General features: G+C 37.2%; 1 protein-coding gene across 1 annotated transcript; it reads right to left on the bottom strand.

Moving 5' to 3' along the window:
- Positions 1 to 12138: 12138 nt before the first annotated feature.
- Positions 12139 to 15783, bottom strand: LOC113308427 (subtilisin-like protease SBT5.3). Its single transcript, XM_026556886.1, has 11 exons — positions 15557 to 15783; positions 15335 to 15426; positions 15132 to 15229; positions 14894 to 15043; positions 14683 to 14794; positions 14039 to 14564; positions 13860 to 13954; positions 13545 to 13781; positions 13319 to 13433; positions 12993 to 13197; positions 12139 to 12869 (listed from the first exon to the last, which is right to left on the bottom strand). Exons 1-11 carry the CDS (start codon positions 15653 to 15655, stop codon positions 12289 to 12291), a joined length of 2310 nt encoding a protein of 769 aa, XP_026412671.1. The 5' UTR covers positions 15656 to 15783; the 3' UTR covers positions 12139 to 12288.
- Positions 15784 to 16337: the final 554 nt, after the last annotated feature.

Here is a 16337-nt window from a genome sequence, read left to right as displayed (position 1 = left end):
TGTGCAGGTAATATGCACACTGATTTTATGTGCAAACAATATGCACACTGGTTATAATATTACAGGCCCACCGAAATAATTAGAAAATTTTATTAAATAACCTTGAGACCAAAAGAGTAACACCCATAATTTCTAGGGTCATAAGAATAAATTTCTCCTAACGTCATCATTTATGCTTAACCACAACTACTAGGATACAACTTCATAGAGAAAAATATAAGGTTTGGATAGTTTGATATTCGTAAAGGATATATCTAAGAAGATTCAAATTCGTCCAATACTAACTTATGAATATTCAGCCTTTAGCATGGAGACAGACTGAAGACAATAACCTGAGTGGTGAAGCAGGAATATACTCAATGGAATATTAATATCAAGCTAGACTTGTATAGCTTTCAGGAATTTGTATACTGGAACTTTATCCTGAGCAATGGACTTGACTCTGCTCTGAATCACATACATAATTCTAATTATCTATAGTCTTCTAAATTATCACCTATATAACTACACAAAATTGGTTAAAAAGACCAAAATCAACAATTCCTGAGTGAAATGGACAGTTAGATTTTGATACTGTTTAAATGGAAAAAAATGTAAAAATAGGCAGGATGTAACCAGTTTCATCGTGCCCATTTTCAAATATTTTTTCTTATTTTTAATTTACACAGGATGTATCTAGTTTCATCCTTGCTATTTTTTAAATTTAAGCTAGGATGAAACCAGTTTCATCCTTACTATTTTTTTTTTTGCCATTTCACCCAAACTATTTTTTACTCGTCCATATGAATCGTGATTTAAAAATATTTGGACAAATGACCCATTTTCCGTTATAACTAAGCTTAAATGAGATCTTGCATATTTATAATTAAGCTTTCTACTTATCGAAAAAAATAAAAATAATCAGCTTTCTCCTAGCATTAGTTCTCCAATATTTACATCTTGAAGTGAGAAATTATCATCACAATGGCGCAAATAGCACAGGTTGCCATCAAAACTGTGTTAGTGGTGTCGTTGATGCTAGTGTTGGTTTTTTCACCTAATGTCTATGTTTTTGTTTCGGGTTCCTCAACTCATGCAAAACAAAAATAAGTAGATGAAGAAGTCGATGCCCTTCTGAAGTGGAAATCAACCCTCATTAACCAAACTTCTTACCTCCTCCCATCCTGGAAGAAAAATTCTGCTAATGGTACAATAAATCCATGCAACTTGTACGGAATCACTTGTACGCAGGGGAGTGTCGCAGGATTGAATATAACGGGTTTGGGTTTACAAGGTATGCTCCATAATTTCAGTTTCTAAGCTTTTTCTAACATTGTGAGTCTTGACTTGAGACAGAACAGACTCTTCGGAGGGATTCATTCCCTCCAAAATTGGTAATCTTTCAAAACTTGCGTACCTTGATTTTTCTGAAAATCAACCCAGTGGATTCATCCCTCAAGAAATTGGCAGTTTACACTTTCTCACTGTTCTAGGGTTGTACCAAAACAAACTTATCGGTCCAATCCTTACTTTTATATGCAATCTAACTAACTTGATTGAATTGTCAATTGGTGTAAATCATCTTTCTGGCATCATTCCTCCAGAAATCGGAAATCCAAAATTTCTTACTTTCCCATCCTTTTCTTCGAATATTCTAACCGGCTCAATTCCTACTTTTTTAAGCAATTTGAGCAACCTAGATTTCATAAACCTTGAATTAAATCAATTTACTGGTCCAATCCCTCAAGATATAGGAAGACTAAGTTCTCTTACTCAGTTGGGTTTTTCTGTGAACAATCTTAATGGTTCAATCCCTCAAGATATAGGAAACTTAAGGTGTAGGTACTCAAAATAAGACTCACCACGTGTCAACACGAGAAGGCCTTAAAGAGAGTAATGTATCTCAGTCAAAGATCTCAGTCAGTGACTTGTCAAATCAAGTCAGAGAAAGTCATAATTAATGAACCGGCGAAGATACGTGCACGAGATAATAGTGCAAACCACGAGAAAGTTGTGGGAGTATCCGGCAAGGTATCACACGAAACAAGTATACAAGCGAAGGAAGATTGCTTGGCCCAAAAGTCATTCGGCGAAGATAATACTTGTTGAGCAAGAAATATGACAGCTGTCCCGACAGGATCATATGGGTATCAGCGAAAAAAGGGGAAAAACTTTATGAAAAACGGGTCGGCCGAAGGATAAAGCAAGACCATGAAGCTCCCACGAAGAAAAATGATTTGTCCATCACTAAAGGTGATATGCCTATAAATAGAGGTCCTTGGGCAACGAATGAAGGATTGAATTTTTGGTAAAGTAGGAACCTTAGCTTAGAGAGTAAGATTAGGGTTTTCCTTTGTGTGTAATCTTGTAATCGAGAGTTCCCATTCTATAAATTAATAAAAGTTCTTTAATCAAATTGGTATCTCATGTCTTAGATCTTGTTTACTTACTATTTGGGTGTATTACTGGTTTTCGGTAGTTATATTTTGGGGCTAGAAACAGGGACCTTAGATTGGGGATTTATCCTCATCTAAGAGTTAGAAAAGGAAAGAAGTTGTCTTAGAGATTGTAGAGATTATAGATTTAGCGAGTTGTTTGAAGTTAGGGTTGTAGATCTTGAGTTTTTACATTCGTAGACAAGGTTAGGAACACAGAATAGGAAGAGATCTTGGAATTTCGCGTGGAGAGCAGAGAAAGATCGTGGAAGTTGAAGATTATTAGATGGCCAGGGAACCATATAGAGCAAGGCATGTGATAGCAACAAGAAGAAGCAAACGTATAGGGGCGAGGAGAGGAAGAATGTAAAAGGAAAGAAGGTCAGCTACAGGGGAAAGAAAAGGTGCAAACCGGCGACAAAATGATCCGGACGGAGAGGACAATTACAGAGATGGTTCATAACACACCTCTGACACGGAGACTGCTGCATAGGAGGAGATGACTCATGAAGAGTTAGAGGATAACGTTGAGGAAAAACATATGACGTTGGAGCAGTTAAGAGAGACGCTTCGTCTTGAGAAAGAACGAGACAGAAACTTGGAGGACCAACATGCTAGGCTGACGAGACAAAACGCTAGGCTAATGATGAAAAACGATCGACTCAACGAAGAGTTAGTGGAAAATGATGTGGACTCGGGGGAAAACGAAATAATATCAGAAGATGAAGAGCCACGGCGGGGAGGATTTACTCGCAAAGATGATGGAGGAGAAAGGCGAAGAAGACGACAACGGGAAGATATTGAAGAACGATATTTGAGAAGAGGGATATAGGCAACAAGATGGGAAGATCAAAGAAGGAGATATGAGGAATAAAGCAGAAGGGCGGATGAATTGAGGCGAGGGGAAGAGGCCCGTCTTGACGAAATGGAAAGACATCATGGGCAATCAGGCGAGGTGAGGGAAGACTTATCTTGCTGAGGTGTGGTCATAACGAAGGAAACAGGGGGAACCCAAATCAGGAGATCATGAACGAGCTGCGAGAAATGAGATCCTTGATCAACAACTCGAAGAAAGGAGGAAGAGCTCAATTGGCATAAGCAATAGAAGAGGCGGGCAAGTCTCGGTTCACCTATGATATAATGTATACAGATATTCCAGAAAAGTGTGTGTTACCCATGTTTACGAGCATATTCAGCGGAACGAAAAGTGTTGTACGACACTTGAGACAATACACTCTAGGGTGAAGTCTCGGTTCACCTAGGGTGCAGTCTCGTAACCATAAGCCCTATAGGTAAAAGGTATAAGAGGTTGCGAAAACAACTGGTTGTTGTTAAGACTGGATGGGAGGAGCTAACCTTGTATGGTAGAAGTATGCCTCCTTGAAGGGGCAACCAGGGGGGAGATAAGGGAGGCACCCTCCATTAGGGACCTGATTAGTGTCTTAAGACACAAATGTCATGAGGCTTTTTATTCGCAAGGATATTAAGGCTTGTCATATTTGTGCAACAATCCTGAAGAGGCAATAATACAAAAGAAAAAGATAAGACGAGATCAATGGGTTTTCGCATGAAAGTGCGAAGACGTCCTGCGATTTCGTCGCAAGACGGCAATGTCATGGGTCTTTATTTTCGCAAGAATATTTAGGCCTGTCATATTGTCGCAACATTCTTGAAGAGGCCAAAATACAAAAGAAAAGGTTAAGACAAGATCAATGGGTTTTTGTATGAAAATGCAAGGACGTCCTGCGATTTTGTCGCAATGACAAGAGATGGCATAATAAGACCTTTAATTAGGAAGGAAAAATAAGACCATATGATAAAACAAATTGATGATAAGCATTCACAACAGATTATTTTGTGCAAGAAAGATAATGAGAGGCAAGTATGGGAATCGATATACAAGAAGCATTATCTTTCTTATCAACAAAATATTAAAAGGAAAAGTTGACTTCAAAGTTATTGAAAAATGTAGCTCTCAAAAGTGATAAAAATAAGACAGCTCAAGAAAACAAAGCTAGAAAAGAAGCTCAAGCTTCAATATTAATATCAGTAGCAGGAGATGACAGAAATTCTTCGCCAACATTCTCGCAAGCTTCTCCTTCATTTCGGCTTTGATCTTCGCCATGACTAGCATTTTGATTATCGCCAGCAATTACTTCTTCAGGAGAAATTTCTTTCTCATTCTGATTAACACCAGTAGATACTTTTTTAGAAGGAATCTCTTCTTCATCTTCCAGGAAATTATCTTCTGCACCGCTTTCGTAATCATAATCACTATCAGCAGAACGGGGAACTTCATCATCATCTACTTATAGAGGATCAATTGATGTAGGAGGAAGAGAGTTGGACAGTAAGATGTCATTTACAAGGACTTCAGCCCGGAGATGAACTTGGCGAAGAAGTTCTCTTTGATGATTCCTATCTTGAATATCTTTAAATAAGCAAGGTAATCAAGTCTTCTTTCTGCTCGATCGCGAGAACCAGTGAGGGTGGAGACGAGCAAGGCATTCTCTTTACGAAATTCTGATCAAGCATTTTGGTTCTGACAAAGCTGCTTCGAAGACAGCTTTAGAAAAAGAATGTAATGCTCTTCGTCTTCAAAATCAGAAACTTCAGAATATTTTGCTGGATCGTGACAATCTTCGCAAGAAGAATGATGAATTAAGAGGTATGATATCCTCATCTATGTCTTTAATTTTCCTTTTCGATGGTTTTATACTTCCCATGTTTAATTATCCTTTAAATCCCTCTTTCGCATGTTAAGCATTAAATCAGAAACGAGTAACGGAGAGATATCAATTTGAATCTGCTGTTGAAGAAGCCCGTGTTGATAAAGAAGTCTTAATGGATCAATATAACCAATTAGATAACCTCTATTCATATTCTCTTGATCAAATAAATAATCTTACCAATGAAAATACCCAATTAGTTCAAAGACAAGATCTATTAAGTAATGAAGTATCTCGTCTTTCTTATTCTTTAACCAAAGCTAATTTAGGGATGGAAACTTTATCAGATGAGAATAAAACCTTATCTCAAGAGAAGCGAGTTTATTTAAACAAGATGGCGATATCTTCGCAACAACTTAATATTCTCCAAAACGTATGTGCTGACCAAGAGAAATCTCTTCGCTCTTTAAGAAATGAACTTAAAGAAGTAACAGAATCATCTATCGCTGAAAGAGATACACTCATTCAAGGTATAATATCTTTAAGTGTGAAGGCAAATCAGCTTAAAGAACAATATTCCAAATTAGAAGAATCTTATTCTTCTCTTGCGAAGAAAAATGCCTTCCTTGTATCTAAAGAGAAAAATCTTCAGTCTCGACTTAAAGGTTTAGTTGGAGATAAATTTGATGATGCAATGGACCATTGGTAGAATAGTTGTATATCCTTGATTCAACACCTTATTTCGCAAAAGGAAGGTAGTCATAATAGTTTGACTGCCTTAATTATCTTTTCTTTGTCATATCTCTCTGAATTCCTTATTTTAACAAAATTTTGTATTCTATTTTTCGCAGAGTCTGAGAAGAATCTTCATTCCTCTATTTCTGACTTGGAGGCTAAATATGCTAAAATTCGCAAAGAGAATGCCTTGCTCGTCTCTACCCTTACTGGTTCTCGCGATCGAGCAGAAAGAAGACTTGATTATCTTGCTTATTTTAAAGATATTCAAGATAGGAATCATCAAAGAGCACTTCTTCGCCAAGTTCATCTCCGGGCTGAAGTCCTTGTCAATGACATCTTACTGTCCAACTCTCTTCCTACTACATCAATTGATCCTCTAGAAGTAGATGATGATGAAGTTCCTCGTCCTGCTGATAGTGATTATGATTACGAAAGCGGTGCGGAGGATAATTTCCTGGAAGATGAAGAAGAGGTTTCTTCTAAAGAAGTATCTGCTGGTGTTAATCAGAATGAGAAAGAAATTTCTCCTGAAGAAGTAATTGCTGGCGATAATCAAAATGCTAGTCATGGCGAAGATCAAAGCCGAAATGAAGGAGAAGCTTGCGAGAATGTTGGCGAAGAATTTCTGTCATCTCCTGCTACTGATATTAATATTGAAGCTTGAGCTTCTTTTCTAGCTTTGTTTTCTTGAGCTGTCTTATTTTTATCACTTTTGAGAGCTACATTTTTCAATAACTTTGAAGTCAACTTTTCCTTTTAATATTTTGTTGATAAGAAAGATAATGCTTCTTGTATATCGATTCCCATACTTGCCTCTCATTATCTTTCTTGCACAAAATAATCTGTTGTGAATGCTTATCATCAATTTGTTTTATCATATGGTCTTATTTTTCCTTCCTAATTAAAGGTCTTATTATGCCATCTCTTGTCATTGCGACAAAATCGCAGGACGTCCTTGCATTTTCATACAAAAACCCATTGATCTTGTCTTAACCTTTTCTTTTGTATTTTGGCCTCTTCAAGAATGTTGCGACAATATGACAGGCCTAAATATTCTTGCGAAAATAAAGACCCATGACATTGCCGTCTTGCGACGAAATCGCAGGACGTCTTCGCACTTTCATGCGAAAACCCATTGATCTCGTCTTATCTTTTTCTTTTGTATTATTGCCTCTTCAGGATTGTTGCACAAATATGACAAGCCTTAATATCCTTGCGAATAAAAAGCCTCATGACATTTGTGTCTTAAGACACTAATCAGGTCCCTAATGGAGGGTGCCTCCCTTATCTCCCCCCTGGTTGCCCCTTCAAGGAGGCATACTTCTACCATACAAGGTTAGCTCCTCCCATCCAGTCTTAACAACAACCAGTTGTTTTCGCAACCTCTTATACCTTTTACCTATAGGGCTTATGGTTACGAGACTGCACCCTAGGTGAACCGAGACTTCACCCTAGAGTGTATTGTCTCAAGTGTCGTACAACACTTTTCGTTCCGCTGAATATGCTCGTAAACATGGGTAACACACACTTTTCTGGAATATCTGTATACATTATATCATAGGTGAACCGAGACTTGCCCGCCTCTTCTATTGCTTATGCCAATTGAGCTCTTCCTCCTTTCTTCGAGTTGTTGATCAAGGATCTCATTTCTCGCAGCTCGTTCATGATCTCCTGATTTGGGTTCCCCCTGTTTCCTTCGTTATGACCACACCTCAGCAAGATAAGTCTTCCCTCACCTCGCCTGATTGCCCATGATGTCTTTCCATTTCGTCAAGACGGGCCTCTTCCCCTCGCCTCAATTCATCCGCCCTTCTGCTTTATTCCTCATATCTCCTTCTTTGATCTTCCCATCTTGTTGCCTATATCCCTCTTCTCAAATATCGTTCTTCAATATCTTCCCGTTGTCGTCTTCTTCGCCTTTCTCCTCCATCATCTTTGCGAGTAAATCCTCCCCGCCGTGGCTCTTCATCTTCTGATATTATTTCGTTTTCCCCCGAGTCCACATCATTTTCCACTAACTCTTCGTTGAGTCGATCGTTTTTCATCATTAGCCTAGCGTTTTGTCTCGTCAGCCTAGCATGTTGGTCCTCCAAGTTTCTGTCTCGTTCTTTCTCAAGACGAAGCGTCTCTCTTAACTGCTCCAACGTCATATGTTTTTCCTCAACGTTATCCTCTAACTCTTCATGAGTCATCTCCTCCTATGCAGCAGTCTCCGTGTCAGAGGTGTGTTATGAACCATCTCTGTAATTGTCCTCTCCGTCCGGATCATTTTGTCGCCGGTTTGCACCTTTTCTTTCCCCTGTAGCTGACCTTCTTTCCTTTTACATTCTTCCTCTCCTCGCCCCTATACGTTTGCTTCTTCTTGTTGCTATCACATGCCTTGCTCTATATGGTTCCCTGGCCATCTAATAATCTTCAACTTCCACGATCTTTCTCTGCTCTCCACGCGAAATTCCAAGATCTCTTCCTATTCTGTGTTCCTAACCTTGTCTACGAATGTAAAAACTCAAGATCTACAACCCTAACTTCAAACAACTCGCTAAATCTATAATCTCTACAATCTCTAAGACAACTTCTTTCCTTTTCTAACTCTTAGATGAGGATAAATCCCCAATCTAAGGTCCCTGTTTCTAGCCCCAAAATATAACTACCGAAAACCAGTAATACACCCAAATAGTAAGTAAACAAGATCTAAGACATGAGATACCAATTTGATTAAAGAACTTTTATTAATTTATAGAATGGGAACTCTCGATTACAAGATTACACACAAAGGAAAACCCTAATCTTACTCTCTAAGCTAAGGTTCCTACTTTACCAAAAATTCAATCCTTCATTCGTTGCCCAAGGACCTCTATTTATAGGCATATCACCTTTAGTGATGGACAAATCATTTTTCTTCGTGGGAGCTTCATGGTCTTGCTTTATCCTTCGGCCGACCCGTTTTTCATAAAGTTTTTCCCCTTTTTTCGCTGATACCCATATGATCCTGTCGGGACAGCTGTCATATTTCTTGCTCAACAAGTATTATCTTCGCCGAATGACTTTTGGGCCAAGCAATCTTCCTTCGCTTGTATACTTGTTTCGTGTGATACCTTGCCGGATACTCCCACAACTTTCTCGTGGTTTGCACTATTATCTCGTGCACGTATCTTCGCCGGTTCATTAATTATGACTTTCTCTGACTTGATTTGACAAGTCACTGACTGAGATCTTTGACTGAGATACATTACTCTCTTTAAGGCCTTCTCGTGTTGACACGTGGTGAGTCTATTTTGAGTACCTACACCTTAAGTTTCCTATATCTTGAGGGATTGAACCATTAAGATTGTTCACAGAAAAACCCAACTGAGTAAGAGAACTTAGTCTTCCTATATCTTGAGGGATTGGACCAGTAAATTGATTTAATTCAAGGTTTATGAAATCTAGGTTGCTCAAATTGCTTAAAAAAGTAGGAATTGAGCCGGTTAGAATATTCGAAGAAAAGGATGGGAAAGTAAGAAATTTTGGATTTCCGATTTCTGGAGGAATGATGCCAGAAAGATGATTTACACCAATTGACAATTCAATCAAGTTAGTTAGATTGCATATAAAAGTAAGGATTGGACCGATAAGTTTGTTTTGGTACAACCCTAGAACAGTGAGAAAGTGTAAACTGCCAATTTCTTGAGGGATGAATCCACTGGGTTGATTTTCAGAAAAATCAAGGTACGCAAGTTTTGAAAGATTACCAATTTTGGAGGGAATGAATCCCTCCGAAGAGTCTGTTCTGTCTCAAGTCAAGACTCACAATGTTAGAAAAAGCTTAGAAACTGAAATTATGGAGCATACCTTGTAAACCCAAACCCGTTATATTCAATCCTGCGACACTCCCCTGCGTACAAGTGATTCCGTACAAGTTGCATGGATTTATTGTACCATTAGCAGAATTTTTCTTCCAGGATGGGAGGAGGTAAGAAGTTTGGTTAATGAGGGTTGATTTCCACTTCAGAAGGGCATCGACTTCTTCATCTACTTATTTTTGTTTTGCATGAGTTGAGGAACCCGAAACAAAAACATAGACATTAGGTGAAAAAACCAACACTAGCATCAACGACACCACTAACACAGTTTTGATGGCAACCTGTGCTATTTGCGCCATTGTGATGATAATTTCTCACTTCAAGATGTAAATATTGGAGAACTAATGCTAGGAGAAAGCTGATTATTTTTATTTTTTTCGATAAGTAGAAAGCTTAATTATAAATATGCAAGATCTCATTTAAGCTTAGTTATAACGGAAAATGGGTCATTTGTCCAAATATTTTTAAATCACGATTCATATGGACGAGTAAAAAATAGTTTGGGTGAAATGGCAAAAAAAAAAATAGTAAGGATGAAACTGGTTTCATCCTAGCTTAAATTTAAAAAATAGCAAGGATGAAACTAGATACATCCTGTGTAAATTAAAAATAAGAAAAAATATTTGAAAATGGGCACGATGAAACTGGTTACATCCTGCCTATTTTTACATTTTTTTCCATTTAAACAGTATCAAAATCTAACTGTCCATTTCACTCAGGAATTGTTGATTTTGGTCTTTTTAACCAATTTTGTGTAGTTATATAGGTGATAATTTAGAAGACTATAGATAATTAGAATTATGTATGTGATTCAGAGCAGAGTCAAGTCCATTGCTCAGGATAAAGTTCCAGTATACAAATTCCTGAAAGCTATACAAGTCTAGCTTGATATTAATATTCCATTGAGTATATTCCTGCTTCACCACTCAGGTTATTGTCTTCAGTCTGTCTCCATGCTAAAGGCTGAATATTCATAAGTTAGTATTGGACGAATTTGAATCTTCTTAGATATATCCTTTACGAATATCAAACTATCCAAACCTTATATTTTTCTCTATGAAGTTGTATCCTAGTAGTTGTGGTTAAGCATAAATGATGACGTTAGGAGAAATTTATTCTTATGACCCTAGAAATTATGGGTGTTACTCTTTTGGTCTCAAGGTTATTTAATAAAATTTTCTAATTATTTCGGTGGGCCTGTAATATTATAACCAGTGTGCATATTGTTTGCACATAAAATCAGTGTGCATATTACCTGCACACTATAAAATATGAAGAAAATTTAAAAAATTATTTAGAGAATAAAAAATTTCATGAAATGAAAATTTGATAGTTGTATCTACGCTCGTTGTGTAACTCTTTCAAAAAACTTTCCAAATATATAAAATTTGTCGAATTCTTATGTATGATTTATGAGACATGTTATGTTTAAGTGGCTTGACGATTATATCCTTAAAGGATATAGTTTATCATTTGATAACATCATCAAATATCTTTATCCAAATGGCCCTCCTTTTTTAAGGGTCATTTCAATAAAATGAGTTAATTAATTTAAAATTGAGTTTTAAGTCTAAGACCATTTGAGTAAGAGAGAGCGAGGGACAGTCAAACACTTAATTCCCACATAATTTTATTCTACCAACGAATCGAACCGAAACAAAAATCGTATGGAACCAACGAATCGTAAATCAAACTTAGTATCTGGGATTTATTAAGAATTCGGGGATTGGATTTTGAATGAAGCTATAGTTGAGCAATATGGTTGGATAATTTCCCAATCTATTCCGATGTAAAAAAATTTCCCAAGCAAAATAATAATTTCCGAAAGCTTACAAGTATTCTTTTGCTTTTTGAAAGGAAAAGATTGTATAATTTGAGAACTTTAGGTTACAGATGAAGGAAAGATAAATACTTTGTCAAAATTAAGCTTTGGAATAGAATTCTCACATATTATTAGTTCAATAGTAAACAAATTTAATCATTCCCACTTCTCTGGCCATCCAGAGAGAGATAAATTTCTGGAACAATTCAGATAACTGAACACTAAACAACCCTCCTAGCTAGAGTGAACAACAACAACAACAATTTAATTTTTTTTTTGTGAATTGGTTATATATTGAAAGAGAAAACCCAACACTGACCCTAAGAAAGGGAAAAAATTAAGTATTGGTGATTGTTCCAACCGAATTTTCTAAAACTGAACTTGACAAAGCAACAGGCCTGCAATTTATTTTTTCTAAAAAATTTATTCACCATGTCTTTGTTTGATTATACTGTTGCATTTACCTGATTCCAGCTAGTTTGTTTGCAATTTATTAGTACTAGTCATTCACAATAATAATCGATCTAGTTTTGCATGTGGCTGTAAAAATCAGTGTGTACTGTGTACATTTGTCATCCTTGTTGCCTCATATTTCCAATATGGGCTTTAGGCATATGAGTATGCAGCTTCTCATTAAACTGAGACAGTACTTTCGAAGAATCTCTTTTTAATATTTTTCTTTATTATGACGTAATAACGCTATTGCATTTATTTTTATTCGAGTAAGCAACATAGAGTGCATGTAAAATAAGAAAAGGGAGTAAACTTTTGTGGGTCGTCCTCGTCAATACATAGCTTAATAATTACTTCCCTCTTACTTGGATGGCTGAAGCCAAATTAAGTCCGATGGGACTTCTAACTTTGTATTTGTTGCCAGAGCTCCAAGTTAAGGATCCAAACACCAAACTTCCATGAATAGTCTTGTCAGCCACAAAACTAACACTAAATATCATCTTTTCACCAGCTTCTTTGAACTTGAGTTGTTTTGGTTTCACTGTGGCCTTCACCTTCACGCCTGTAGGGCTATCTAACTCGACTTTGGAATCAAAAACTGCTGGGCCATGTCCGTAGTATGTGACAGTTCGTACAATTGTTACACTTCCGTTCATATTGGCAACACCAATTGAAGGATAGTTTAGATCATACATGGGAACTGGTGGGCTTTTACAAGCGACTTTTTTTCCAGTAAGCATTTGAATTTGCGTAGCATAGGCACGAGTACTGCATAAGAAGTCAATTAGATCTTTGGAGCCGAAGTCATATACCAAGCCAGGATCTAGTGCTGCTATGGGATTTACATGCCCGGATCCGTAGTTGAATGGTGACGCTGGAGAATCAGATGGATTTTGCAATATGGCTCTCTTAGTATTGTCCATGGCATTTGCTGTATCATCAAAATGCGCGGAAGATATTGTTAGAACAGGAAAAGTGTAATGATCAATCGCGAATTTGGTTTCAAAATCGAATAGGAGTGGTGGTATTAATTGGGATTTTTTATTCTATAAACCTGTTGTCATTATGGCAGATTTAATAGCTGCTGGACTCCACGAGGGGTGGTGACTTTTTACCATGGCAGCAATTCCAGAAGCATGTGGGCAGGACATGGACGTTCCTGAAATGATATTATAGTCTACGGATCTTCCTGCTGTCGATTCAATACTTACCGGAGACCATGCTGCCAATATCCTCACACCAGGTGCTGTAATGTCAGGCTGCAACGTAAAATTTCATGCTTAGACATAAAGAATCTACAACTATTTTTAAATTTGTTATGTTAATTGACGAACTGATGTTCAACTCAGGTTTTTGTTATCGACAAGAAATTGAACCTACTTTGATGATGTCGGGAGTGATAGTATTTGGTCCGATTGAAGAAAAGAATGCCATTTTTGGTGCACGGGTGGCGTTGAGAATTGTCTTTGTTGGGGATATTTTGGCGGTTGGGTTCCTGTTAGGGAAACAAAATATATTTACTACACTTGAACAGCTATATCGTTCATGAAAAACCTTTTATGAATTTGAACTGCAGACAGATGTTTCAACTGATGTTAGAACTTACTTTGATCGGCTAACGTAATTTTGAAGAACTTGTACTTCATTTCTGTCAAGAACAGTAGTCGGAATGACGTATTGCAAGCTGTACTCATTTAGTCCAAATAAGGAGTCGATAGAAAGTACCATTCCAACACCACCACCCTCTCTTACAACGACGTCGGGGTTGTCAATACCTAATCCACTACAAACCACTATCTTCCTCTTAATCAACTTACGATCTAGAGTGCCGTTGAAACATAAGCTTGTAAACAGAGACAAAAAAAAATAATTCAGAATACGTACATAATAATATATATTCCATGGTATTAAATATCCATACCTTGCTTCTCCCTCTGTGACACCTGCAGCAGCTGCATCTCTTGCAAATATTACCGGATGAAATTTATCCATTTTTAATGGGTTTAGAGAGGATCCCTGAAATTTTACATGTCCCCTTTAAATATAGAGAAACGCATAGATATGTGTGCATCAGGTTCATGATACCTGCTCAAAACTTACCATCAACATCTTTGAATTTCCAAGCTGAACGTTGGAATTGAATTCTCGGTCGATAGAGCTAGCAGCGACAGTTAGGAGCCAAGGAGCGGTTTTTGTTGTAGCAAAACCTGAATTTCCTGCTGAGGTAGAAACAAGAATACCTTTCTTGAATGCATGATAAGATCCAATGGAGATGGGATCATCAAAGAAACCATCTGGTCTAGATCCTACAGAGATAGAAATTATATCGACTCCATCACTGATGGCATCATCAAAGGCTGCTAGATTATCAGCGTCTGTACAAGCAACGAACCAACACGTTTTGTATATGGCAAGTCTAGCACTCGGCATGCCTCCCCTAGCAGTTCCACTTGCAATACCAAATAAACTGACGTTATTCACAACTGACCCAGCAACTGTTGATGCAGTGTGAGTTCCATGACCATCGCTATCACGAGGAGATCGGAAGAAAGTTGCATTGAAAGATTCTAGTGGTCCGTATTTTGCTTCATATCCTTTTGGGTAGATTCTTGCACCGATTATCTTCCTACAAAATTAGATTCAATAAGCCGAGTGCCGATTATCTTGCTTATGTACGTAGATTCAACAAAGTGTAAAGGGGAAAAGTCGGCCCACCTCGAAGTTTTAATTTGACAAGTGCTTACCTGTTGCAGTTATTGACTGTAAACTGATCTCCGGCAACACATTCTCCCTTGAATCTCTTCGGTACGGGCCCTAATCCGTTATCATTGAAGCTCTCTGATTCAGGCCAAATTCCTACAATTGCGCATTCAAAAACCAAAGTTCTCAGTCTAATTGAACTTCGTACTTAAACTTTGAAAGGTCAATAAGACTAGAACTTCCAAGTCTTCATACCAGTATCAATGACTCCAACGATCGTGTCTGATTTGGATTCAACTTTTGCGTTATTTTGTGGAACATTGTTGACGCCAAGGAAATCCCAAGAATGAGTAGTATGGAGCTGGTTAGTCTTACTTTCAAAAACTGAAATGACTGATTCTGTTTCTGTAATCCAGAATTTTATCATTATAGATTAGATTGATTAGTAAATGTGACACCAACTGCTATGTGTGTAGACTAGAATTTTGCTTACCGCGAAGTTTTTGTGCTTGTTCTGGCGTGAGTTTGGCTGAAAAGCCTCGAAAGCTCTTATGATAATGGTGAGTTATTGCTTCTTTAGCTTGACCGAAGCTGAAATGAACCAATGAACCAGAGAAAACAAATAATATGATTGTTTTAAATAAAATTAATTAATTAAAGTGGTGCTGGTGCACTTGATCCATAACATGTATTTACCTTCCAGCAACCGATGCAAGCAATTCATGGTTTGACGATATAACCGAATCAGAATCTGGGTATGAGTGTTCTCCCATATACACTATATAAAGCTGCAAATTTTACAATAAAAAAAAAGGTAAGAAAAAGAAAAGGACATATTTCATTAAGTTGTATTTGACCAAGTTCATAAGAATAGAAGATATGGTGATTATCCAATAGTTCAAAGGTTATTTTGTATACCTTGGTTGTGGATACGGCTTCGTTCGCCACAGCATATCTGTTGAAGAAGAAAAGAGTAATGATAATTGTAATATTAGTGTACTTCTCCATGATTTTCATTTCTGGAAATATGTGTTATGTTAGAAAACATGCGGAGCTTCTTATTTATAACTTGAAGTTACGGACATTTCAAAAAGAATATACGAAGTTTTCACACTACTGATGACACTCGACTTAGCTTCGAGGCAATGGAATATGACAATGATGCCAAAGACTTTAAGAAGACGAACGTAGTCAATACGGTGGAAGTGATTGAGTGATACACAAAATTTCAGTCCATTATCTACACCTTTTTCAAAATACTGTCAGTCTCACTAAATATTTATTTTGAAAAGTATATTCAGTCCATTATCTAAGAAATCTTCATGTTTAGTAGAGAGCCTTAGAAACATATATACATAACCCACGCCCATATAAATTCAGGCAATTATCTTAGAAATTTTGGATTCCAAAAAGCTTTAGAAATTAGGAACATGGTCCCTTGATTAGCCTCGAGGTTTGTCTTTAATGAAGACTTTGTTTAACGTTTAGGTCTTTATTTAGCGAAGTTTTAGCCACATAACATGCATGTAGATTTATATCATGGTCCCTTGATTAGCCTTGAGGTGACTATTCAGAGTTACTCCTACTTTACCCATGAATGATCGGGATTCTTCACTTTTCAGAGTTACTCCTACTTTACCCATGAATGATCGGGCCAATACTACGTAATGTAAAACATGATATACACATGAGATCACAA

This window comes from Papaver somniferum, chromosome 9 (assembly GCF_003573695.1).
Source record: "Papaver somniferum cultivar HN1 chromosome 9, ASM357369v1, whole genome shotgun sequence".
Classification (NCBI taxonomy): domain Eukaryota; kingdom Viridiplantae; phylum Streptophyta; class Magnoliopsida; order Ranunculales; family Papaveraceae; genus Papaver; species Papaver somniferum.
The sequence above is the reverse complement of the archived record's forward strand: the minus strand, read 5'-3'. Positions and strand labels throughout refer to the sequence as shown.